At 37.0% G+C, this 27975-nt stretch overlaps 1 protein-coding gene across 1 annotated transcript in view; it reads right to left on the reverse strand.

Annotated features, from left to right (window-relative positions):
- Nucleotides 1-27975, reverse strand: part of ANKRD31 (ankyrin repeat domain 31) — a 148214-nt gene that overhangs the window by 106191 nt on the left and 14048 nt on the right. Inside the window, exons 3-6 of the mRNA XM_063087604.1 lie at nucleotides 25686-25795; nucleotides 17706-17746; nucleotides 13429-13505; nucleotides 1725-1768 (exon numbers count right to left, since the gene is read on the reverse strand). Of these exons, the coding sequence (XP_062943674.1) occupies nucleotides 1725-1768; nucleotides 13429-13505; nucleotides 17706-17746; nucleotides 25686-25795 (272 nt within the window). The remainder of the gene's footprint in view (nucleotides 1-1724; nucleotides 1769-13428; nucleotides 13506-17705; nucleotides 17747-25685; nucleotides 25796-27975) is intronic.

The raw sequence follows: 27975 nt of genomic DNA on the forward strand, positions 1-27975 counted from the left end.
AAGCCATTCCAGAAAATAATGTGCTTTAAGGGTACTAAAATGTTTTTCAACACTTTAAAAACTGTTAATATTTGTTTGACCTTAAATAACAGAATGAGTTTCAATGACTTCGACTTTTTCCGAAAATCAAATCCACCGCCTCTTTAACAAGATGCACTGTAACTTGTAAGTCTTCTAATATTCTGGCCTGACTTGAATAAGAAAAATGTTTTATCTTCCTCTTGTCCTTTTCTACTTGCCACCATTTACCTTCTCTGTATACAGTATACAGAGCTTAAGAAGATACATTTATTTATTGGCAATGTTAACTATAATTTGCTCAGAAAGATAAAAGGAATTTGGAAGGAATTTAAGAACTAGCTCCTACCCATTCTTTAAGTCACAGCTCAAAGCCTCCCTCCTGTTTGAAGTCTTTATGTTTACTAAATTCAAAGCATACATTGGGCTCTGTCCTAAAAAAACTTAATTTCTAACTTAAGATTGAAGGCATAAATACCTAAGACATTAAACAGAATATAAATAATGTCAGAATAATTATAAAATCAAATGAGTTGCATAAACCAGTGTATATTAAACAGTTCCATAGAGACCAGCATCCTGCAAGAATAAGTTTCTTGGGGATAGGGTGGTAGAGGGGGCAGTGGAGGGTTTTCATGACTATTTGAAAAATGCTTGGTTAAACAAAGTTAAACAACTTACTTTTCCACAGGACTTTTCAGAACATGTACAATGTAAACCTCTGAGGAGAATTTAGGACAGTGTTCCCCAAACTTTTTTGTCTAAAATATCTGTTTACTTAGAAGAGCTATTAATGTCATGGGGTACAAGTGATTAGGACATAATGATATAGTCAGTGAATAATGAATGCTAGAAAGAGAACAATCACTTTGGTCAAGAGCACCAGAGTCACCTGGAACAGATCCACAGAGGAGAAAAGACTCAAGCCAGAATTAAAGATTTGTGAAGGAGTAAGAGAAGGGAAAAACAAATATTTATTAAGCACCAGTTAGAGGCCAGACACCATGAACTCATCACAGCAACTCTGTGAGATGGATATCACTATCAGCATTTTATGGATGTAAACAACAAAGTTGTCCTTGGAGCCTAGACCCGTTTGATTCCAAATTTTATGCTCTTTCCCCTGCCTTCTGGCTCCTGACTTAAGCAAAATATGAAGACAGGAAAGTGTAAACAACAACTGAGTGAAGTAAAGTACAGGTATGGTAGGTCTGGCCTGGGGAGGTCTTTGATTGCTTGGTATCACTATGTGAGTCCATTGTGGACAGAGCGAGCCCTCTGATTCCCCATAGCACTGAGTAGAAAGCAAAGCCTATGTAGGTACTTGATACTGATTATCAACTAGAAGATGGGAAAGCATATCTAGCACAAAATATTAAGGTAACTAGGGTAACAGACAAACCAACAGGAGGAATTTTGCTATTTCATCTCAGGGACCAGTTTGATAACAAGTTATATACTTCTCCTCTAGATAAAGAATAAGAGACTTACAGTACTGAATAAAAAACACAGATCAAGAAAACATTATTTTATTAGAGATAAGAATAAATACTGGAAGAAGTTATTAGATAAGTTATCTATTAAAATAATTAGTCACATTCCTGCTTAGAGGAGAGTCTAACTGAGCTGGATACTTCAATCAATATTATTTTTTTTTAAATCTAAATCCATGATCTACACTGCTAATCTTTGTTATACACACCAACCTTTTCCGGGTGTGGCAAAACTTCAAGATTTTCAGCCTCAGTCCCTAGAAGAGAACAATATGTTTTCATTCCAGTTTTATTAAAGCTCTAAAAACATGCCTTGTTGGTCATTTCATAATCATATAACTTGAACTCCCTCAGACATTCAAGTGACATATCAAATATTTTATAAACATTATACAGGCATACATCATTGCTATGGTTTAATGGGCTGGTTAGCTCAGTTGGTTAGAGCACAGCCTTATAACCCCAAGGTCACAGGTTTGGATCCCTTACCGGCCAATACTCACTGAAGTGTGGTCCCCCTTGTAATAGTGTTAAAAGGGTGGGAAATCAGAGTATGGTATTTGAAAGGTGGAACCTTTGGGTGGTGATTGGATCATGAGGATGATGAACAAAAAGTCAAGAATAAATAATTTCTTATCCTTGCTTTAAAATCTTTTGTGCCAAGCAGTGTTGATGTACAAATGTTTTACTGTTTATATCTTATGCTATTTAGAATTTTCTATCTCCTGTTGCTTAAAATTTGATACCAATGAAAGAAACATTTTAAAACAATAGATATCTCCTCAATTATCTTTTAAGTCTTTTTAAATAAGCTTTCAGATCCTGGGGGGATAAGAATTCAAAATCAGAGAAAAAGATTTCATACTCTTCCCCCTTCTCTGAATTTTACAGAAAGAATACTCAAAGACATCTTCTCCCATGTTGTCTTTAATAACCTAATCATCAAAATGATCATTCTTTTAAGCCAATAGTTACTATTTTTAAAACTTGATAAATTAATAAAATATTTTATAGTAATTTGATTCCTATAAAAATGAACACATTTAGAAGGAATTCTCATTTTCTAACTACAAAATTTTCTTGAAAGGCTAGACTTCCAGTCAAGATGGCAGGATAGATGGTCCCCAGCATCACTCTCTCCCACAAATCAACCTATTTACAACTATAAAAAAGCGATGACAACCAAGCTGCGGCCCCTAGAGCTCAGGGGAAGAGGAGGAGAGACCTACGGAGTGCATGAAGGTGGGAGAAACCATGATGAGAGAAAGAAAAAACCCCTGCAATTGTTTAGAATCCCGGCCATTTCCAGGCTGGAGCTGCTAAGTGCACAGAGTGGGAGCTGGCAAAAGGCTGCAGCTGTGCCTTTCAGATGAAGTTGCTTGGAGGCAGCAGGGGAGAAGAGGCCCCCAGGCCAGCAATATCACTAATAGGATTCCTATGGACCCACAAAGGACTGAGGAGCAACTCAAAAAAAGGAGCCACTCAGAGGCTGCTAAGTCATTGCAAGGGACCAGAGTATGGCCTGTCCCATGAGAAGTGTTTGGCGCACCAGTGGTGGGGGAGACAGGCCCACTGGAAGAACACTAGGGCACAGCAATGACAGCTCATCTGTCCCCCAATCAGTGTAGGACCACTCAGAGGAGACTGGTCAGGAATATAGAATTGTGTGGAGTAGAGTTTGATGAAAAGACTCAGGCCCAGACCAGTGTTTCTACACAACCCAGGTGCACCAGATCTGTCAAGAGCCGGACGTACCTATAAAGTCAACCATTAAAACCTGAGCTGCACAAAAACCCTTCCTTAGGGAATCAGCAGCAAAGCAACAATTTAGATCAACCACAGAGCTCAAGTACTGGTCCTCACAGGAAGTTCCCCCATTTTAGAAGTAAGCAAAGGACAGCAAATTAGTTCTAGCACAGAGTTTGAGTGGTGGGAACAGCAAATAATCCAACACAGAACTGAAAGAAAAAACCAAGTACCCACAACCAGAGACAAAGTTTGATGTTAACTAGTAACAGTATCATTTCACCAAAGAACATAACACCTAGAAGGACTGGAAGTCCCCCGGGCTACCAAACCAGAAAAGGGGGAGGGTCAGAGGCCTCAGCCATGCTCCCCTGACACCTGCAACCTGTCCTGAGGGTGGGGGCCTTGGGCCTCAGCCACACATCCCCAACAAGCACAACCACCCCAGTGACCACCACTGAGCCACCACAGGAAGCACCCCAGGCTCTCCTGCACCAGGGCAGTGGGTGGCCAAGGGCCTCGATCACGCTCCCCCAACATGAGCAACCAGCCCAGCAACAACCACCAAGCCACTTCAGGAAGCACCCCAGGCTCTCCTGAGCCAGGGCGGTAGGGGACCTCAGGCCTCGGTCACGCATCCCCAACACGAGCTACCAGCCCAGCAATGACCACCGAGCTGCCCCAGGAAGTGCCCTGGGCTCTCCCAAGCCAGGGTTGTGGGGGGCTGAGGGCCTTGGTGACACCCCTCAACATGAACAACCAGCCCAGTGACAATCACTGAGCCACCACAGGAAGCACTCCAGGCTCTTCTGAGCTGTGGCAGTGTGGGGCTGAGGGCCTCAGCCATGTCCCCCCAACACAAGCAGCCAGTCCAGTGACCACTACTGAGCCACAGCAATAAGGGTCCCAGGTTCCTGAGCTGGGGAGGTGGGAGATGAGGGCTTTTTCCACACTGCCCCGACATCTTCACCAAGCCTGGCAATGACCAAGACACTGCTGGAAGCCCCCCAGTCTCCCCTGTGGGAATGTGGGGGGTGCCACAGTCCTCAATCTCACCCCTCCTCCTTCCTCCTTCCTCCATCACATTTCCTTTCCCTTTCCCCTTCCCCTCTCTCCTTCCCTCCCAACTGCTCTGCAACATCATAGAGTATAAAAAAAACTAATAAAATTTAAAAAATTTTTTTTCTTGAAAGTATTTACAAATACAAAAATAATTCTTAATTTTTTGTCTACCCTTTAATAAATTATTTTTAAAATGTGTACATTTTCTTTTTATCACTTGAGAGAGAAAAAATGTAATGGTATGTATAAGAAATAATTCTAAAGTGCCAAATGGAAAGAAAATGGCCAGAGGAGTTGAGTTTTAACTTACACACAAATTTTTACTCATGTACAACATTTAACTTAAAAGCATTTTAAAGGCATTTTAAAGTAGTTTGCTTATTTTGATCATTCTACAGTTTGGTTAGAATTACCCTTTGACACCTCGGGCGGTGGGGGCAAGGGCCTCAGCCACACACACCCTGACATCCACAAACAGTCCGGCGACAACCACTGAGCCACTGCCAGAAACCCCTGGTATCCTCTGCAAGAATGAGGGGGGTTCCACAGGCCTCAACCAAGCCCTCCCTCCTGCCTACTCCTCCCACCCTATTTCCTTTCCCTTTCCTGTCTTGCCCCTAAGTGCTCCACAGCAACATCTCAGAATGTAAAAAAATGATAATATTAATAAATAACTTTTTTTAAAAAAGAATTACCCTTTGAGTTGGGAAAGAGATGATAGGACTATATTAGGACAAAGTCAGCTGTAAAAGCTAACAATTTGCTTATAAGTGATTCAACTATAGCCTGGGATGATAATAAAATGAGCTTCCTATTCTGAACACTCTGAAAGGAGTAAAGGTAGGAGGGAGCTGCAATGAAGTTCCAAAAGGGAAGGGAACTACTAACCTATTGGTCTCTAGTTACAGCAGCATCAAGTAGCAAGAAACACCACAATGATAATCCTGGTGCATGTGGCACTTTTAAAGGAACAGCCAATAAGATTTGTTACTTCTGATCGAACAGAAGTTCATTGAGGGTGGTGGCAACAGTGCACAGATACCAATATCATCACAAGTTATTAATGGCTCTCAGAAAGCCAAATGGGCAGGAGGTGAGAGCTATGAGATGTGCAGGACATAGTGGAACCCTGTTTTTCTGTAAGTGCTAGGATTGGGTGTAAGGAAGGAAAGGAATATCACCCATGACACCTATCTCAAATTGTTCAAGACAGCCTTACAAAAAAGAACTTCAGCCTCTAATATGGTAACTCTGTAGCTTTATAAACATGACTCTTTCAGTTTATCTACAACTACATCTTGGAAAAGGTACTATTAAATAGGTTTTTACCAAATTTGGAGGACATATTTGGCATAGTCTGAATTATAATATTAGGCTATTTGACATTGATTCGACTTTTTAAAAATCACAAAGTCTTTTGTATTTGGAGAGGAACATTAATTACTATTCATACTTACATTTATTTAATGGCTAGTTTATTAAACTTCTGTATCTAAGACATGAAAACTTGAAAATTACTGTTTCTTTAACATTTAAACATCGATTACAAACTTAAATTCCTTTAAACAACTTAAACTAGAAATTTAACATGACTTTTTACCATTTCAAACATTTTATACAGAAGACAAAAAGCACACACAAATACAATAGTTGTACAACTTATTACTGCTCTTAAACTAATTCTAAAAATAACAGTACCATTGGTGTAATTCATTCTTCTTTATTTCTATACTTGTTCCTATAACTCTTAAGATTAATGTAATATTTATTTTGATACCTTCCCAGGGTTACAGAAATTATATCAGACCCAAAAGAAAACAAATAACTTCCCGTACCAACCAAGGTGACAGGATTTGGGTTACCGACTACCTGACTTTTTGTTGGGGCATGGAACTGACTGTTTCTCTCAAGATAATTCAAAGCCAAGCAGCCACTTATCTGGCTTTACTATAAGTAAGCATCTTAAACTTCAAAAAGGTTATGTTTTGTAACCTAATATTTTGCCCCAGAATGCTGTCTTTAAGTTTTACTTGGCCAATGTTACAAAAGCTTTTGTCCTTTCAGTTATCATATACTGATCTGTTCCATCAGTATTACTAGAAACTGACATCTGCCATTTAGTATCTTCAAGATAAGTAGGGCCATCTAAGGATTTTATTTCCTAAGAGATGATCTACTCTCTGCAAAAAATATCTCCTTAATTGGATATCAGGTTAATATCTTGGGACATAGTTAGACACCACTTCTATGTTTTTGTGTATCACTGCTGGTGCTGTGTGTGTGGGTGGTACTTCCTTTCCTAAGTACAATTCTTACCTTGTTCCAGGACTGCTTCACTTACTCACAGTTCTGTTTTCTTCTCTACTTATACAGTAATAAACAAAAAAATACTATGCTTTATAAACAAACAAAAATTTAATAAAGAAATATTTAATAAAGAAAACAAAATGCACATTATTAGCAGGTCTCTATTTCTCAAAGCCATTAAATCTTTTAAACATCCTACTATAGTCACTTTTCTTTTTGTATTGAGAAAACCTTTTGTACACTCAACATTTTTTGAGTATCATTATGAACTCATGGTCTTTTCACAAACTTATTCCCATGAACTAAAAATCATTATTTTTTTCATCTACTTAATTTGTCACAGATTGGCTAGTGAAAGCACCACAAAACTAGCCCTTTATTCTTTCAGCACTGTTCCCAGACATCCTTAAAAGTATCGTTGCTTTTCAGCAATGATAGGATGTTACACACCCATCATGATATTTTCATGCTCCAAAACAGATCAGCTATATTTTAAGGATCCCTGGTTTATTTAGAACTCATACCCTCATAGTACCCACACACCTGGCACATACCAGGCTCAATAAATATTTGTTAAAAGAATGAATAAGTAATAATACAGACCAAAATCTAGGCAGTAGGAGTACATATAAGAATTGGCAGTAGGCAAAAGTGGTACTGCTTTGTTGTAGTAACAACAGAGCAGAAGAAGATAGAGCGTTTGAAATTTATCTTTTCCAATTTTTTTTTTTTTTTTTTGTCTTTTTGTGACCGGTAAGGGGATCGCAACCCTTGGCTTGGTGTTGTCCGCACCATGCTCAGCCAGTGAGCGCACCGGCCAGCCCCATATAGGATCCGAACTCGCGGCGGCAGCGCCATTGCGCTCCCAAGCACCATACTCTCCCGAGTGCGCCACGGGGCCGGCCCTCTTTTCCATTTTTTAATCATATTTTTGTGCCCTTTTTTTTATAATACAAGGTTTCATTGAACACTATGAATATTTACTACAATGTGATACAACATACATGATGTTCACTCTGGAAGAGTCACTAGGAGACACCTCAAAGAGAAAGACAACCATCCTCTAATCAGCTGAAACCAAGGTAACAGTGGCCTGTATGCCTGCCAGTCAAGAAAGGCATAAGAGATATATAAAGAATGTTATGAATAGAGAAAACAATCACTGTTTTCAAACTTGGGTCCCAAAATCACAAGTCAAAGGAGTAGACATTTGGAGTAGCAGGTACTCATTGTACTTGAGCTGCTTTTCCCAAGGGAATTCTCTGCAGCAGGATCCAAGGTCAATAGCAACATTGATTTCACATTTATTTATTTACTTTTTACGGAAATTTATTTTTATTCAGTAATTTGTCCTGAGCAAATGTTACGATATTTTGATTTTGAAAAATTATTTCATGTTCTATTCCTTAAGTACATTTTGAGAACAGTGTGTAGAAATTTAATTTTAAATGTCCATGAATTTATTATATTTTTATTTTTATTTATTTTTATTTTTTATTTTATTTTATTTTATATTGTCAATATACAGTGTGGTTGATTATTGTGGCCCATTACCGAAACCTCCCTTCCTCTTCCCTCTCCTCCCTCCCGCCCAACAACCTCCTTTCTGTTCATTTGTGGGATCAACTTCAAGGAATTGTAATTGTTGTGTCTTCTTCCCTCCCCCCCCAAGGTTGTGTATTTACTTCTTAATTTTTAGCTCCCACAAATAAGTGAGAACACGTGATATGTCTCTTTCTGTTCCTGACTTGTTTCACTTAATATAATTCTCTCGAGGTCCATCCATGTTGCTGCAAATGGCAGTATTTCATTCTTTTTTATAGCAGAGTAGTATTCCATTGTGTAGATATACCACATTTTCCATATCCACTCATCTGATGATGGACATTAGGGCTGGTTCCAACTCTTGGCTATTGTGAATAGTGCTTCAATAAACATGGGAGTACAGGTATCCCTTTGGCATGATGATTTCCATTCCTCTGGGTATATTCCCAGCAGTGGGATAGCTGGGTCATATGGTAGATCTATCTGCAGTTGTTTGAGGAACCTCCATACCATTTTCCATAGAGGCTGCACCATTTTGCAGTCCCACCAACAATGTATGAGAGTTCCCTTTTCTCCGCAACCTCGCCAGCATTTATCATTCACAGTCCTTTAGATATTAGCCATCCTAACTGGGGTGAGATGGCATCTCAGTGTGGTTTTGATTTGCATTCCCGAATGCTGAGTGATGTTGAGCATTTTTTCATGTGTCTGTTGGCCATTCGTATATCTTCCCTTGAGAAATGCCTATTTAGCTCTTTTGCCCATTTTTTAATTGGGTTACTTGTTTTTTTGTTGTAAAGTTGTTTGAGTTCCTTGTGTATTCTGGATATTAATCCTTTGTCAGATGTATATTTTGCAAATATTTTCTCCCACTGTGTTTGGTTGTCTTTTAACTCTGTTAATTGTCTTTTGTTGTGCAGAAGCTTTTTAGTTTGAAATAATCCCATTTGTTTATTTTTTTTTTGGTGCCCATGCTTTTGGGGTCATATTCATGAAGTCTGTGCCCAGTCCTACTTCCTGAGGTGTTTCCCCTATGTTTTCTTTAAGAAGTTTTATTGTTTCAGGATGTATATTTAATTCTTTATCCATTTTGAGTTGATTTTGCTATATGGTGAGAGGTATGGGTCTAGTTTCATTCTCCTGCATATGGATATCCAGTTAGCCCAGCACCATTGGCTAAAGAGGCAGCCTCTTCCCCAGTGTATAGGCTTGGTGCCTTTGTCAAAGGTCAGATGGCTGTAGGTGTGTGGGTTGATTTCTGGATTCTCTATTCTATTCCATTGATCAGTGTGTCTGTTTTTATGCCAGTACCATACTGTTTTGGTTATTATAGCTTTGTAGTATAGCTTAAAGTCAGGTAGTGTTATGCCTCCAGCTTTATTTTTATTGCTCAGCATTGCTTTGGCTATGCATGGTCTTTTGTTATTCCACATAAATGTCTGCATAGTTTTTTCCATTTCTGAGAAAAATGTCATTGGAATTTTGAAGGGGATTGCATTCAATTTGTATATCACTTTCCATACTATGGACATTTTCACAATGTTGATTCTTCCAATCCAAGAGCATGGGATATCGTTCCATCTTCTTTTGTCCTCTTTAATTTCTCTCAGCAATGGTTTGTAGTTCTCATTATAGAGATTTTTCTCATCCTTGGTTAACTCTATTCCTAAGTATTTTATTTTTTTGGTGGCTATTGTAAATCGGCAGGTTTCCTTGATTTCTCTTTCTGTGTGTTCACTATTGGAGAATAGAAATGCTACTGATTTTTGTGTGTTGATTTTGTATCCTGCTACTTTTCTGAAATCATTTATCAATTCCAAGAGTTTTTCTGTAGAGGTTTTAGGCTGTCCAGTATATAAGATCATGTCATCTGCAAAGAGGGACAGTTTGACTTCATCTTTTCCAATCTGGATGCCCTTTATTTCCTTCTCTGCTCTGATTGCTCTGGCTAGTACTTCCAACACTATATTGAATAGGAGTGGTGAGAGTGGGCATCCTTGTCTAGTTCCTGCTCTTAAAGGAAAAGCTTTCAGCTTTTCCCCATTCAAGATGATATTGGCAGTGGGTTTATCATATATGGCTTTAATTATGTTGAGATACTTTCCATCTATACCTAACTTGTAGAGAGTCTTTATCATGAACGAGTGTTGAATTTTATCAAATGCTTTTTCAGCATCTATAGAGATGATCACACGGTCCTTGTGTTTGATTTTATTAATATGGTGTATCACATTATTGATTTGTGTATGTTGAACCAACCTTGCATCCCTGGGATGAATCCCACTTGATCATGGTGTATAATTTTGCATATGTGTTGCTGTATTCTGTTAGATATTATTTTATTGAGGATTTTTGCATCTACATTCATCAAGGATATTGGCCTGTAGTTTTCTTTTTTAGTTGTATCTTTACCTGGTTTGAGTATCAGGGTGATGTTTGCTTCATAGAATGAGTTTGGGAGAACTGCTTCTGTTTCAATCTTTTGGAGTAGCTTGTAGATAATTGGTGTCAATTCCTCTTTGAATGTTTGGTAAAATTCTGCTGTGAATCCATCTGGTCCTGAGACTTCTGATAACAGCTTCAATCTCTTTTATTGTTATTGGTCTATACGTCTTCTTGGCTCAGTTTTGGTAGTTTGTGTGTGTCCAGAAATTTATCCATTTCCTCCAGATTTTCAATTTTGTTGGCATATAGTTGTTTATAGTACTCTCAAATGATTCCTTGTATTTCAGACATATCAGTTGTAATATCACCTTTTTCATTTCTAATTTTTGTTATTTGGGTCTTCTCTCTTCTTTTTTTAGTTAGCTGTGCTAATGGTTTGTCAATTTTATTTATCTTTTCCAAAAACCAACTTCTTGATTCATTGATCTTTTCTATCATTTTTGGGGTTTCTATTTCATATAGTTCTGCTCTGATCTTAATGATTTCTTTTTGTCTGCTAACATTGGGTTTGGATTGCTCTTGTTTTTCTAGTTCTTTAAGGTGAAGTGTTAGGTTGTTCCCTTGCCGTCTTTCCATTCTTCTGAGGTGAGCATTCAATGCAATAAATTTCCCCCTTAGTACTGCTTTTGCAGTATCCCACAGGTTTTGGTATGCTGTATCATTGTTTTCATTAGTTTCAATAAATTTTTTGATTTCCTATTTGATTTCTTCTTGGACCCACAAGTCATTAAGTAGAAAGCTGTTTAATTTTCATGTGTTTGTATAGCTTCCAGAATTTCATTTGTTATTGATTTCTAATTTTAATCCATTGTGGTCTGAAAAAATACATGGGATAATTCCAATTTTTTTGAATTTGTTGAGACTTGATTTGTGACCTAACATGTGATCTATCCTGGAGAATGATTCATGTGCTGATGAGAAGAATGAATATTCTGAGGTTGTTGGATGGAATGTTCTGTAGATATCTGCCAAGTACAATTGGTCTGGAGTGTTGCTTAGATCTTGTGTTTCTCTGCTGATTCTTTGCCTAGATGATCTGTCCAATATTGATAGTGGGGTGTTCAGGTCCCCTGCTATTATGGTATTAGTGTCTATTTCCTTCTTTAGGTCTAATAGAGTTTGCTTTATAAATCTGGCTGCTCCAACATTGGGTGCGTACATATTTATGATTATTATGTCTTCTTGATGGATCAATCCTTTTATCATTATGTAGTGGCCCTCATTATCTCTTTTTACGGTTTTTAGTTTAAAATCTACTTTATCAGATATAAGAATAGCTACCTCAGCTTGTTTTTCATTCCGTTTGCATGGCAAATCTTTTTCCATCCTTTCACTCTTAGTCTATGTGAGTCTTTATAGTGGCAGGCAGCTGGCGGGTACAAGCAGATCACATGGTAAGAGGAAGCAAGAGAGAGAGAGAAGGTGCCAGGGTCTTTTTTAAGCAACAAGCTCTCGCGGGACTTAATTGAATGAGAACTCACTCATTAATCCCCCCTCCCCCAGGGAGAGCATTAATCCATTCATGAGGGATCCACCCCCATAACTCAATTAGTTTCCAACACTGCCCCTTTGGAGATCATATTTCCATGAGTTTAGGAGGGGACAACACATCCAAACTCCATCAAATATGTTTGGGGCTCTTTGAGCTTCCTGAATCTGAAGATCTGTGTCTTTTCCTATACCTGGGAAGTTTTCTGCCAATATTTTGTTGAATATGTTTTCAATGCAATCTCCTTTTTCCTCCCCTTCTGGAATACCCATGATTTGGATATTTGAGCACTTAAAGTTGTCTGATATCTCTCTTAGATTTTCTTCAATGTTTTTAATTCTTTTTTCTTTTTTATTTTGTCTGCCTGTGTTATTTTAAACAGCCCATCTTCAAGGTCAGAAGTTCTGTCTTCTGCTTCTGCAAGCCTTCTGGTTAAACTCTCTGTTGTATTTTTTATTTCGTTGAATAAATTCTTCAGCTTGGCAAGCTCTGGTACATTCTTTTTCAGGGCATTGATTTCCTTATACATTTCTTCTTTCAGGTCCTGTATACTTTTCCTCGTTTCATTGTGTTGTCTAGCTGAGTTTTCTTGTATCTCATTTAGTTGCCTTAGAATTATCCCTTGAAATTCCTTATCAGACATTTCATGGGCTTCTTGTTCTATAGGATCTAGAGTTTGAGAGCTATTACCCTTTGGTGGTGTACTTTCTTGATTTTTCATATTTCTGGTATCTTTCCTTTGATGTTTAGTCATTGTGGCAGGGGATTTCATGGTCCACTGGTTCAACACTATTGTCTGGCTAGGATGCTGCTGGGGCTGCCAATTTGGTACTGCTGCCTCAGTGTCTGCTCAGTTGCCCACTGGTGCCTCAGGTCTTGGGCCTCTCCAGGGAGCCGCCTCTCTTGTCAGTGCGCACTTGGCCGGGCTGGGGATGGAGTCAGGTGTCGGTAGCGAGGTCTACCTGCTGGGTCGCATGCTGGCACCACAGGGCACTTAGTCTCCGCGGATCTTGGGCCTCTCCAGCTGGGTGCCTTTCTGATCGGCGTGCACTTGGCCAGGCTGGGGATGGATTCGGGTGGTGGTGGCGAGGCCTACCTGCTGGGTCGCGCGCTGGCACTGCAGGGCGCATAGTCTCTGCGGATCTTGGGCCTCTCTGGCTGGGCACCTCTCTGATCAGCACGCACTCGACTGAGATGGAGTCCTCGACTTCATATTTAAAAATGTATGGTAGACCAGCCTAGTTGTAAATAAACCCATATCTAAGCCTTCTATTTTAGGCAAAGACAAATTTTCCTTATATGACTCTACCCATGAAAACTTACCTCCAATATTTTGGTGGTTCAGTGAAAGTCCAGCCTGGGAAAATGACCCATTGAACATTGGACAATTTTTTATTGGCCTAAAAAAAAAAAATCAATCAATTAATAAATAAAAATAAAATTTAAAATGCAAAGAAAAAAACACCATTTCTCATTTGAATACAATTTAAACTTTTCATTTAAAAGTCTTTCCAGGGCCAACCCTGTGGCTCACTTGGGAGAGTGCGGCACTGGGAGCGCCAAGGCCGTGGGTTCAAATCCTATATAGGGATGGCTGTTGTGCTCACTGGCTGAGCGCGGTGCAGGCGACAGCACACCAAGGGTTGCGATCCCCTTACCGGTCACAAAATAAAAATAAAAATAAATAAATAAATAAAATAAAAGTCTTTCCAAATAGGGTATTTTTTTTTTTGCGACATCATTCCAATTATTTTTACAATTACTACCAATTTATTAACATTTACACTTCAACTGATTGCAAACATGAAGTAGAGGGATGAAAAATTAATAGATGAATTCAGGAGTATAAACAAGTTAAACTACATTTAGGTCTGAGAGCAATTTTGGAGATGATTGTTTGCCAAACAGGGGTAGTAGGGTTAGGGAGAAAATGATCCTGAATTATGTAGTTTGTCTATCTACATCCTCAAATACACTGATAGTTTGTCATACAGTTTTAGAAATAAGTAAAAGTCACTAATAAGAAATTTCTCAGACATTATTTATCATCCTTGTATTTCACAGGAGAAAAGACAGGAAATACCGAAGGGAAGAGGTTGAAAGCAAAATAAGGGTCATGCCTAATCTGCAATTTTGATCATCTGCCCTTGGATAACTAAAAGTTGATTAAAGAAAGGCAATCAGCTTTTTTATTTTCTCAGCCTAATTTACTGCATAAATGCAATCAAGATACCTTCCTTTAAAAAAAAAAAAAGCCTCTTGTTCTAGCTGTTTTAAGAGCAGTTTTTATGCACCAGGCATAGCTACTTGAATCCTAAGCAAGAATAATGAATTGAGCATTCTCTCCTGTCTAAAAACAGAGATAATCAATATAAGCTATCTTGAAAATGGAAATAAAACTACTCATACCGAATGATAACTTCTATGAGGCAACTACAAAAGAATGCTGATTTTTCCCCCTAAAATTTGATTCTTTGAGAACAAGCCGATTGAAATCAAATAAACCCATATAGTTTGAGTCAACAACAGAATTTTTTCCCTTAATTGCAAAAGAGATTTTAAGACATAAGTCTGAAAACAGAGCAAAGCTTCATCTAAATTATTAAAAATACTTATTTACATTAGGCATGACTGCATACAACCTGAATGCCCTATACCAGAGCAATGATTAAATGAATTATAGTATAGTCAGTCATACAGTGAAATATTATGAGGCCATTAAAATTCATGTTTTTAAAAAACACTAATGATATGAGAAAGTAACTATGATAAACTTACTTAAAAACAGGATACAAAACTATCTGCAGAATGATCCCAATTCAGTAGAAAATATAAACAAAACCAAAAATATACATGAGCTTACTTCAAAAAGTTCATGTAAAGACTTGTATTATCTTTTAATTCTATTTTTTCATGAACTTTTTGAGGTATTTTCATATAAGGCCTAAAAGAAAATGTATCAAAATGTTAACAATGGTTCTCTGGGCAGTGAAATAATGGATGCTACATTAGGCTTTCTTCATTTTTTCTTTTTTCCATTTTTGTAAATATATTTATATTCTGGTATATTGGGTAAAAGTGTTATTTTACAACAGTGGTTCTCAAACTTTTTCATCTTTGGACTCCTTTACCCTCAAAAATTATTGAGGATCCTAAAGAGTTTTTGTTTGTGTGGCATATATTTATTTATATTTAAATATAGAAATTAAAATGAAAAAATTTAAATGTTTATTAATTTTAAATGACACTAATAATCCAATAACATGTTAATATATTTTTATTAAAAATTATTATATTTTCCTAAAAGAAAAAAAATTAGTGAGAAAAGTTGCAGTGTTTCACATTTTTAAAAATCCCTTTAATATATGGCTTAATAGAAGATGGGTACCACCTTATATCTGTATTGCATTCCATCTGTTGCCATATATTTTGTTTGAAGTATATAACAAAAATATAGCTTCACACAGATATGGAGTCAGAAAAGGGAGGAGTATTTCAGTAGCCTTTCTGGATAATTCTGGATATTTTTTCAATATCCAAAATTGTGGGTATTCTTTTCCGATACACCAAAATTCTACAAGCCATAAGTTTCTTAAAAGTTACTTAAAATGTAGAAACTGAACAAAATTCATGAACTTTTTGTAATCTGTTACATTAAAACCCACTGGTCTATCATGCACTTTAAATGGACTTTTCACCTGTGCATCATTCTATAACACCAGGCTTCAGTCTTTTAGAAAATACTGATTCATGAGCTATGCAGATCCTCCTAATGTTGACACATTTCATATAAAACATAGAAAAAAATCACTTTGTAAATAGTACCAGTGATCTCACCAGAAAATTTTAAGTATTGGAAAGCTATCAAGGTCAAAGTGGTAGATACAAGTTTTCCAGAATTCTAACTCAAAAGCTTGAATTTTTTACTGGCAACAAATACTATCAACTGTTTTCTTTGAAGTGATCAGCTTCATTTTTCAAGAAAATGTCTGCCATATACCCATGTCTGTCAGTTATTCTTTCAAGTTAAAAACAAAAACAAAAGACAAAACTAGTTTTCGTAAAACTCAAGCACCCAAGTGCTTGCTTTCCTCAAGACAGCCATCACACTTTAATAAGCACGAAAGTACTTTGAGTATACTTTACATTTCATCATACAGAATATTTAAAATACACACACACACGCACACACACACACTCAAGGGTGGTGACAATAAAAATAACTTTTCTGCTCCATTGAATACATTCTTAAGAAAAACTGCTGTGGAGGATATTGAGATTAATGAAATAGAAATAAAACACATGCATTTCACAGGGCCAAAGTCCTGTAGTGTAGAGGACCAAAGTCCTTAGTTTAGCCTGTAGCATAGAAGGACCAAAGTCCTGTATTTAAGGCCAGAGCCTCTAGCTCAGGGGACCAAAGCCCAACTCTTTAGGAAAACATGTAGAAATGCTAAGATTGGAAAAGGCCAGAAAACTTTCACAGGACTAAAACCTTTGATGTAGATAATCACAGCAAAAGGTGATTGCTTTGGGGGCAGTTGCCCTTGGTGCAGCTAAACCTTGATGATGGGAAAGTATGTGAGCTAAAATCTTCAAGGATATTTTGGTAGTTAGTGCTTGGGGGACATTCCGCATCTCGCTCTAAGCTGTTTCTTTGAGTTTCTTGGGGAGCTAAACACTATGGTGATTATCTCATTGTTTCTTTTTGTAGGTCTCATAGCTTTACCATCCTTTGGATGGTAAATTGCTTGAACTATTTTAAGTTACATCTGCTTTAATGAGGATTGTCATGTAGCCAGTTTGTTTATGTTTTCACTATGATTGATTAACCACCTGTTTTTCTTCTATAACTTTCTTGTCTTTACAATAAAAACTAAAGCAAAACCTGACTCAGGGCTGTGCCTGGGCTCTCTCTTAAAGGAGTTTTCCCTGGCTGCAGTACCTTCGGGCTTCTTATTGCTCTGAATACATGGGCTCTGAGTAATCTTTTGCATCTCTGTGAGAGGTGACAAACTGCCCTTTTTTTTTTTTAACTGCAAATACATGGCAGTGCAAAACACAATGATTACTAGTATTGTTTGTCTCCATGACCCTGATTCCTGATTACATTTGCACTGCCAGTGCAAATGTAAATATAAACACCATGAAATAGGCAAATAATATTTTAGTATTATTATGAAAATAGTTTTGATTTCACAGACCCTCTAAAAGAAATTCACGGACTCCCAAGGGGGTCCACGGACCATACTTTGAGAACCACTGTTTTAAAAGAACTAAAAGGGTAGTCTCTTAAAGTATAATAGTTGTATAAAAGTCTACTTTCAATATGCTCTACAAATTCTTCCTTCATGCTATGCTATAAATTCACTTTTAAAATAATATTAATAGAGATTCAGATTACCTTAATATGATTCAATCTTTCTTATGAAATGAAACATTTCTAGAATGTTTGTAAAATAACATATATTATGCTGCTAAAGAAGCAATTATTCGAAAATATAAAATAATTCTAAAACTCTTAAGAAAATATCAGGTGTGCAAAATGACAAAAAGAACCTACAATATAAATTTTTGAAGCCAAAAATTCATATACTTACTGTAACAGAGCTTGACTTTTTTCTGTTTCATCTTGATGTTGCTAGGAAGAAAAACATTTAAGATAATTCTTGTTATTCTTAGTTCTTTTTTTATTGTGGTAAATTACACATAAATTTTACCATCTTAACCATTTTTAAGTGTACAGTTCTGCAGCAATAAGTACATTCATTCACATTGTTGTGCAACCATCACCACTGTCCATCTCCAGAACTTTTTGATCTCCCCAAACTGAAACTCCATACCCATTAATACTAACTCTTCATTTCCCTCTCCCCCCACCCATAGCAACCACCATTCTACATTCTGTTTGTATTAATTTGACTACACTATGGATTTCATAAAAGTATACAATATGAGTTCATACAAGTATTTGTCATTTTGTGACCTGCTGTATTCACTTGGTAAAATGCCTTTGAGGTTCATCCATGTTGTAGCATGTATCTGTATTTCCTTCCTTTTTATGGCTAAATAATATTCCACTGCATGTATACACCACATTTTGTTTATCCGTTGATCTGTTAATGGACACTTGCATTACTTTCTACCTTTCTGGTTATTGTGAATAATGCTGCTATAAACATGAGTGTACAAATATCTGAGTGTCTGCTTTCACCTCTTTTGGGTATATACCCATAAGTAGAATTGTTGGATTATATAATTCTACATTAAATTTTTTAAGGACTCACCATAACATTTTCCACAGTGGCTATACCATTTCACATCCCTACCTGCAATGTGCAAAGGTTCCAATTTCTCCACATTCTTGTCAACACTTGTCATTTTCTGTTTGTTTGTTTGTTTTGTAATAGTCACCCTAATGGGTGTGAAGTGGTATCTCATTGCAATTTTGATTTGCATTTCCCTAATGGTAACCGTATCCTGTTGAATTAGTCCTTGGGAGTTTTTAGGTTTGCTCTTTCCACTTGTATATCTTCCTTGGTAAAATGTCTATCAAGTCCTTTGTCCATTTTTTAAGTGGGTTGTTTGTTTTGCTGTTGAGCTGTAAGAATAATTCATATATTCTGGATACCAATTCCTTAGACGTATGATTTGAAAATATTTTCTTCCATTCCATGGGTTGCCTTTTTACTCTCTTGATGATGTCCTTTGGTGCACAAAAGTTTTTAAGTTTCATGAAGTCTAACTTATCTATTTTTTTTGTTGCCTATGTTTTTGGTGTTATATCTAAGAAATCACTGCCAAATCAAATGTCATGATTCTTTGCCCCTAGTTTTTCTTCTAAGAGTTTTATAGTTTTGCCTCTTACGTCTTTGTCAAAAGTTCTTTCTATAAAAGAATATTAGAAACTTAAGAGAAAGGAAAGTGTTCCTTTTTTTATTCCTAGTGCTGGGAAAATGGAACAATTTGGTCAGGTTCCCCTCACCTCGGAGTCGGTTCAGGGTCGTTTGGTAAACATTGTGTGGGTGGAGTGGGTGCGCCTGGAAGGCTGCACTGCTTTGGCTGGTGTTTTGCTGCCTCAGGTGACCGCCCTGCGTAGCCGTTTTTTTCCAGATCTGCAGCTTCCAAGGACCATGTGGCTGGTTATCTAGCTTATAGACCTATGTGAAGGGGTCTGGTGACCCAGCCTGGCATGTGAATGGTTTGTGGCTCTGTCTGTGAATGGGCTTGAGGAGTCTGGGAGCTCCAGACCCAGCCCTAGCTCAACCATTGGCCCAGTTGGTGCAGGACTACCAGCAGGTAAAAGAGCTGCAACAGCTAGCGTGGTCACCTAGCTTTACAATTGGTGTCACAAACAGGATTAAGAGCTAGACAATTGGTGCTGTGAGCAGGATTCCAGGCCTTAGTTGTAGCCTTGCAGTAGCCTAGCCAGACACCTAGTTTTTCTCTTCTTAATTAATCTGTGATGATTCTGAAGAGCCATTCTTGTCAGGTTCTGAGTTCCAATATATCCCCTGAGGACCAAAAATTATATGACCTCTGTGTTACAGTGTTAAATGCTAAACTGATTCTGTTTAATTCTCAAGTCATACAAGAAAATCTGTTGTGTCCCTTTCAAAAAAGATGAAATGCACTGATAAAATGTTTCCATCATAAGATTTCACAGCACACTGGCTTTCATCACTTTAAAAGGAATCCTTGCCTTATTTATGTTGTCAGCATCAAAGAGCTTTAGAAAAAGATCTCTCTTTGGGAGCCTTCTATGTTTGTTTCTATGATCAACAATCAAGCTTTCTGAAAATAAAGCCATTAGCCTTAACTTGCAAGCATTTTAGTGACCACACTAATACAATCATATAACAACAAAAACCCCACAAATAAAGCACTGTGGGAACCTCAATCTTCTCCAATTAATGTTCAGTATTATTTATTGATAACACATTCCTACACACCTCAAGGTTATCACATTGGTTCCACATGCATATACTTCCTAAGCAGGCTTTACAAAGCTTGGGGCCCAGAGATAAGAAGGAATTTCAGGGGATAAACCTAAAAACTCCCACGGACTAATTCAACATGGTATACTTCTATACTTAACAGATATTTCTGTGTCTCCACAAAGCAATTCTCTCAAAAATCTCTAATACTCAGTTCATTTATCTTACTAACAGACCAGTGATTTTTCCTGTTGAGGGCTATTCATTCGGCTATAGCTACTACATAAAGTAAATGCAAAAGATAAGAGAGCAAGTAAGAAGGAAGGCTACTCTTGACAGCAGATTTTTTTCCTTCCTCTATACACAGAACTACCACCAAAGAGCTAATGCCTCTGAATACAATAGAGGCTGCAGTTAATTAACAAAATGCAAGCATATAATTCAATTGATTCTTTCATAAGGGGCACAAATTGCTATCTATCTTTTTGATGCATGTGACTGCATTTTTCTCCTGCCCCTACTACTTCCCTATATTTTGGCCAGGCCACTATACTGTAGAGATTTCTTGTTGTTTTATTTGTTGAGTGTAGGGTTTGAAAGGTGAAAGAGAGGTTAACTGTGTTAATTTGGAGGATCCTAAAATGAAGCAAATCCACTCATACAAGGGTACTTCAAAAAGTTTGTGGAATGATTCATATTATCATTTAATTCTATTTTTCCACAAACTTTTTGAAGTTCCCTTGTATATCCTCAATCAAAAACAATCTTCTGCTATCTGAGGTCATTCTCTTCAAATGAGTCATGGATTACCAGGAGTGAAACTGAAGAAGCCTGGCCAGCCAGATCAGCCTAACCAACCCTGGTTCTCCATGACAAATGTCTCATACAAACTACCCTCACACTCTAAAGCAGAATACCCATTACTGGTATTCAATGAGTGTTTGAAGTACCTTGATATATTGCCCATAACATTTGCTTAAAATATCTTTCTCTCAGACTGAGGTACATAAATTTGTTTATCTATATAAACATTTTTTAGTATTTCCAAATACCCTTATAATTGCCTTTTAGAGGGTCTCACATGGACATATGGTACTATCTGTACACCACTTCAGTATTCTTAAATGCTGAAATGTCCTTTGAAATTCCACTCACTGGTATCTAAATACAACTTAAACACAAAATGATTTAACTAATGAATGAGAAGTACCCTTACTCCAGCTAAGTCAGATTCCAAAGCCCTGTTTTCATACCTTCTCAGAAATATTCCTAAGCTATTGCAACTTCTGGACTTGCAGCAGTTCTAGGACCAAGAATTGAAGCAGGCCAGGATGAGTTAAAGAGTCAGGAAAAGGATACTAATGGTGTTAATGAACAGTTCAGTAGAGTCAAGGTGTTCCCTAAGTTTTCAAAAATCACCCTGCCTTGGGTGGCCCAGCAATTTATGCCTCAAAGAGGCAGCTAGTAGGAGAGAATGTTACCTGCCTACAGGGGCTTAAAAAGCATGACACTGCATGTCATACACACACACACACACACACACACACGTGTGTGTGTGTATATATACACATATATGTATATATGTGTGTGTATATATATATACAATTGTGTGTGTACATATATACACAATCTCTCCATGATTTCTGGCCTTTCCAGCCCTGATCCTTCTTCCATCACATGCTCATCATACAAGCCTGTGGTTATTCATTTCCTTTTTGAGGTTCTCTTTAATGTTCATTTTAACTGATTCCACCTCCACATATGGATAAGGATGGAAGGTGGAGGCTACATAAAGAGAAAAGGAAAGTGAGCTTCAACCTGGAGTCACACCTCTCAGGTAAAGAATCCTGCACTTCAGAGACTAGAAGGTGGAAGAAGCTACATGCTGGTAACTGCAGGATTGAATTAATAACTATTTCCAGTCAAACAAATATCTTTGAGATGACCAAAACTGATTATGAGATCAGTGATGCCCACTGTATTAGTCAGGTTCTTCAGAGAAACAGAACCAACAGGATATGTACATACTGTATTAGTCCATTTTTGTGTTCCTATAACAGAAATATCTGAGACTGGGTAACTTATAAAGAACAGAGGTTTATTTGGCTTACGATTCTGGGACAGCTGCATCTAGCACAGGCCTCAGGCTGCTACTACTCACGGTGGAAAGTGGCAGGCAGCTGGCGGGTACAAGCAGATCACATGGTGACAGGAAGCAAGAGAGAGAGAGGAGGTGCCAGGGTCTTTTAACCAACCAGCTCTCACGGGAACCAATAGAGCGAGATCTCACTCATTAATCCCCCCACCTAGGGAGAGCATTAATCCATTCATGAGGGATCTGCCCCCATGACTCAGGTTAGTTTCAACATTGCCACACTGATGATCAAATTTCCACATGAGTTCTGGAAGGACAATACATCCAAACTCCATCACATACGTAGAAAGAGATTTATTACAAGGAATTAGTTTATGTAATTAGGGAAATTGGCAAGTCCTAATCTACAGTGTAGGCTGTCAGGCTCAAGAGCCAGAGAACCAATGGTGCAGTTCCAGTCTGAAGGTCAGTGGGCAGAGAACCAGGATCACTGATGGTGCAAATGAAGTCTGAAGGCAGTCTGCTGGAGAATTCTCTCCTGCTGAGAGAGGCAGGTCTTTTTGTTCAATTCAGGCCTTCAACTGATCAGGTGAGGCCCACCCACATTATGGAGGGCAATATGCTTTACTCAAGCCCACTAATTTAAATGTTCATCTCATCCAAAAACACCCTCACAGAAATACCCAGAATAATGTTTGACCAACTATCTGTACACTCAATGGCCAAGCCAAGCTGACAAATAATAATAACCATCACACCCTCTAATTTTGATAGACACCAATGTCTCCCTCCAATCACCTCTCACAACATCACTAAACTCTCCAAACAAAATCAAAATTTATCCATGTAAAGTTTTAAAACTGCTTGCTATATAGCACATGCAAAGAACCAGGGAAGGTATTGCAAGACCCAACCAAAATGATGAGTATGAAATATTTTTAAAGAACACTGCCTATATTTTAAAAAATTAGCATAGCATATATCAAACCAAAGATCCTCTGTTTCTTCATAGTTGTCTGTTGGGCCTATTTTTAGGAGCAAACATTATCTGTGAGCCACATGGTGCCTATGGGTGGAGGATGAAGATGGCGCCCGCGGGAAGTAGGGGAGGCATAACCCAAGATAGCTCCAAAAGGTTTTTATTGGTCCTCCAGTATTTCTGGACTGTGAACCCTGCATGATTGCTATGCTCAACATGTTAGTACAAAATGCATGCCTACGCGATCCTTTAATTGATTGGTTAGTTCATGGAAAGCCCCTACTTGCTTGCTTACATAAATTGCAGTGTAACGGCAATAAAGTGGAACTGCCCTAACAGAACCCCTGCCGCGTCTGAGTCTCTTTCATGGGGCTGGGTTGGCGGGCAGCAGGCTCACTTTCCCCAAGATCCCTCGGTCCCAACACCAGGGGTAATCCTGTCAGCTCCTTTTCCTTCTGGGTCTGCGGGAGGACCCCAGGTGCGCCCCCGCAGTTGTCCTTATTTAAAATAGCCCATCATTTCCAAAATATTGACGTTGAAATGTCAATATTGGTATCTGAGTATTTAGGAAGAATTTATTTAGAAATCTATTAGCATTTAGAATTTAATTAGAAATCTAATTCAAGTTGTAATACAATATTTTTTTCTTTAATTCTAGGAAAGTGCTTTTTTTTGGAAAAATAAAAGAAAGTCCATTTCTTTATCCGATAAAATCAATTTCATATAGTTAAATTTCAAAAGGTTTATTTTCATAGATAAACATAAAAACTGGGTAAAAGTGGCAACATATGTCAATTTAGAAAATAATATTAATTAAAATTTGCTACAGATATTTAAACACTTGGGTTATAATGTCTAACTTTTACTGTAAACAAAATAAGTAGGGGTATAACGAAAAGTTAGGAGGTATCTATGTTTCCAATGAAAGTAAAAAAAGAGGAACAAATATCAAGTACTTCATTTATCATTCTTATCCTAATTTAACAACAGGCCCATAATCAACTGTTGGGTAATTCACTACCTGATGATAAACTTTTGAAAGATACACACATTTAACTCTTAAGTCCTCTTAGGCAATTAGTCCCATCAGGCTGATAATCAGAAATTACTTGCGAGGCTTTCAAAATATGGACATTCCTAGGTTCCATCCAAGTATGGGTCTGGGAATCCATATTTTTAAAAAGCTACCCAAATGAGTCTAATAATCAAGCTTTCAAATCTATGTTCTGAAGTACAGTCAGGGCCTGGTACAATAATCACATAGCAAGTACTTCTGAAATAAACCAAAAATAAAAAATCATTATTCTCATTTCATAGTTACTGAAGCTAGAAGGAAAAAATATTCTTTTTTCTTAAAGCAGAAATTACAAAACCAATTTTTAAACAAGTTTTTAGAAGCCAAATAGTGACATCTCAGTTTCAAGGAAAAATATTTGGTGTTGAATTTTTCTTTTTATCAGAGGTAATTTATGTGATATATCTTCCTAGGTATGATATTAAACAGACCCTCACAGTCATTCTTTGGAACTGCTGTCAGTTTCTGTTATTAAAATGTATCTTCTCTTCCATTCCTTAAAACTTTGTAGGAACCTCTGGTTAGCTAACTTATTTATGCCATGGTACTAACTGAATCACTCCTTACTTTTTCCCCCATGGTGTTTGCATTAAAAAGAAACAAATAAAAATTGTTAGGATATGCATATGAGTGTGTGCACACACATATACTCATACACATAAGACAAGAGCAGGGTCTTTTCAGTGGCCCATATCCTCAAGTTATACCACATAGACTAGTATCTTTTTTTTTTTCCTGAGGAGGAGGAACATTTGTATTTGAACAAGATCCTTGCTGTATAACTCAGCCTTGCAGTATACACGCTTTTGTATATAAATGTTTTATGGTATGAATCCCTGTATTTTGCAGTATACGTATATCGATATTTCATATTCATCTTTGCTTTTATTTTTTTAGGAGTTTGTAATCACCTTATAACATGAAAATAAACATTTCCTTTTTAAAATCCAACACATATACACATGGGTTATGTTTTGGTGAGGTCGTTTTTCCCCATCTTTGTCAAGCACTTTACAGTTTATAAAGGGCTTTCATAGAATGTAAGATGATCTCTCACATAAAATGGAGATGAAAGTTGTAATTATTATTATATCTTGTTTTGACCTCTGTTCCTCTCACTTCCACATCTTTACCAGAAATAGAAAAACATAAAAGGCATAAAGAGGGGAAAAAAGAAAATATTTTAAATCCTTTCTCATAAAACAACTGGCTTTCAACTAAGATGCAGCAAAGAAATAGAATGACTGGTTAAGAAGGAGGTAAAAATTAAATAAGGGAACAGGAAAGAAGCAAAATAATAGATAAAAAGAATTATCACTAGTAATTTACCAGTCTGAGAGAAAGCATTTCCAGTTTTTTTGTTTTTTGTTTTTTGGTTTTATTGATTATTGTGGCCCATTACCAAAACCTCCCTCCCTCCTCTCTCTCCCCACTCCCTCCCAACAAGCATTTCCAGTTTTTAATAAGTATGTATTCAAACAATATGCTACACACCTGTAATACTGTATCCTCACTAAAAACAGACATCTTGTTATTTTTATTCATGTGCTCTTGTGGGTCCTCTCTGAATTGGAATCCAAGTTGAATCTCAGGAGAAGGAGTGCCTAGAATGAAATGTAATCATAAATCATTTGCAATAGTTTTATTGCTCTGCTTTGACAATTACCCAAGGATTTTACAGACTGTCATTAAAAGTCATTTTGTATATCATAATTCTTTAACTGCCACTTTTATGTGTCAATGTTTTTATATAATTAATTAGAAGGAAACACATATACTACACTTAACAAAATAATACTTGGTATTTCTTTGTCTCAGGATAAATGAATGTAAAGAATATGTACAGAAAATTATATAGACTTAAACACCACTAGAAAGAATAACTTTTTTTAAAACTTTACTTTAGGTCATTTTTTAAAAAACTCATAATGCTATATATAACCCCCCACAAACAGAGTTTTTGTTTCAAAATGGCAAATAGAGCCCATATTTTAACTTTCCTTCCCTTTCAAGTTCTTAGAAAAATATCCAAAGAAATGATTAGTTTTTGTTTATTTGTTTTTAATCTGAAGCAGCAATAGAAAAAATATATCCCTCGTGCAGATCAGAAGATGGGAATGAATTAAAGGAAAACTAAATAGTGGTAAAAAGCTTATTACAGACTGCATGTTTGTGTCCCCCAAAATTCATATGTAGAAATCCTAACCACTAATGTGATGATATTAGAAGGTGTGTCCTTTGGGAGATAAACAGGTTTAGATAAAGTCATGAGGGTGAAACCCTCTTTAAGGGATTAGCATCCTTATAAAAAGAGGGAGAGAGACCAGAGCTCTCTCTCCACAAGCACAAAGAAGTTCATGTGAGCACACAGCAATATGGCAGCTGTCTGCAAGCCAGAAAGAGAGCCTTCACCAACAGCTGGATCTGCCAGCACCTTGATCTTGGACTTAGCCCCCAGAAATCCAAGAAATAAATGTTTACTGTTTAACCCACCCACTGTATGATATTTTGTTATAGCAGCCCAAGCTAAGACACAGTTTGTCACTCAACACAGGAAAAGGAAGGGCTCTCTCAGAAGTAACTATATAAATTTCCTCCATCAGAATTCCAGACAACCACCCAACTCAGAGCAAATTCCAACAACAAAAGTTAGAAGAGGATAAACTGGGAGCACACCGTGAGTAGTCATACTTCACTGAGCTTGCTAATTGTATCAAAGAAGCTTAGAATGAAAATTACTTTGTGTAGGAGGAGATCTTCCCTACCAGATATAGAAATGTACTAGAAGCTAAAGTGATAAAATAATGTAGTGATGGCACAGAAATAGTCAAATATATCAGTGAAACAAACAAACAAACAAACAAAAAAACTGGGAAACAGACCTATAATATCTAGGAATTTAATATATGACAATGGTATTATAAACAGTTAAAACAAGACGGATTATTCAATAAATAAATAATATTGGGGCAATTGGTTAACCATTTTAAAAAATTAAGTTACACCCTAACTTTCCCACATGCCAAAATATTCCAAACATATTAAAGGTATAAACGTAAAAGCTATAAATACAATAAATGGAAAGAGGAGAGAATATATTTTTATGGTTTTGAGGTAGGTGAAGTATTTCCAAGTTTGACAAAAGAAAACAAGAAACCCTAAAGGACTGACAGATTTTACTATATAAAAACTTAAAATTTCTTTTCTATAAAACGTATCATGAATAACATTAAAAGATAACGTGGAAACTGGGTAAAACTATTTCCAATATATATGACATAGTATGATACCAATTATGAAAAAAGATATTTATACTGGCATACAAAAGTTTGAAGAGTATACAAGTACAAATACTAAACACTGGTAATTGTTGGCAGTGAACTATAGGGAAGAGTAGAGGATGGGACCTTTCACTTTCTACATTATATACTTTTCTATTTTAAAAGTATTCTATACTTTTAATAATTAGCAAAAATAATAAAGGTCTATCCATTTGGAAAAGGAAAGGAAAGGAAGGAAAAAAAACTTGGTTGGAATACTGAAACAGAACTCTAACTCCTTCCTAGTGCACCTTATACATCATGAGAAGACATTCTGGAGACCAATATTACATACACATTATCCCTTCCATTTACAGGTAGGAAAAACCAATCCAAGGTGAAACAGTAACTCTCCATTGGGGTATAAGGTACATGCACAGTGAAAAACTTTGTGAACTATGAAACAATACACAAAAGTTAGAAGACTTTCATGAGTGTTCAGGAAATTTTCTTCTATTTTACAC

Source organism: Cynocephalus volans, chromosome 2, assembly GCF_027409185.1.
Source record: "Cynocephalus volans isolate mCynVol1 chromosome 2, mCynVol1.pri, whole genome shotgun sequence".
NCBI lineage: Eukaryota > Metazoa > Chordata > Mammalia > Dermoptera > Cynocephalidae > Cynocephalus > Cynocephalus volans.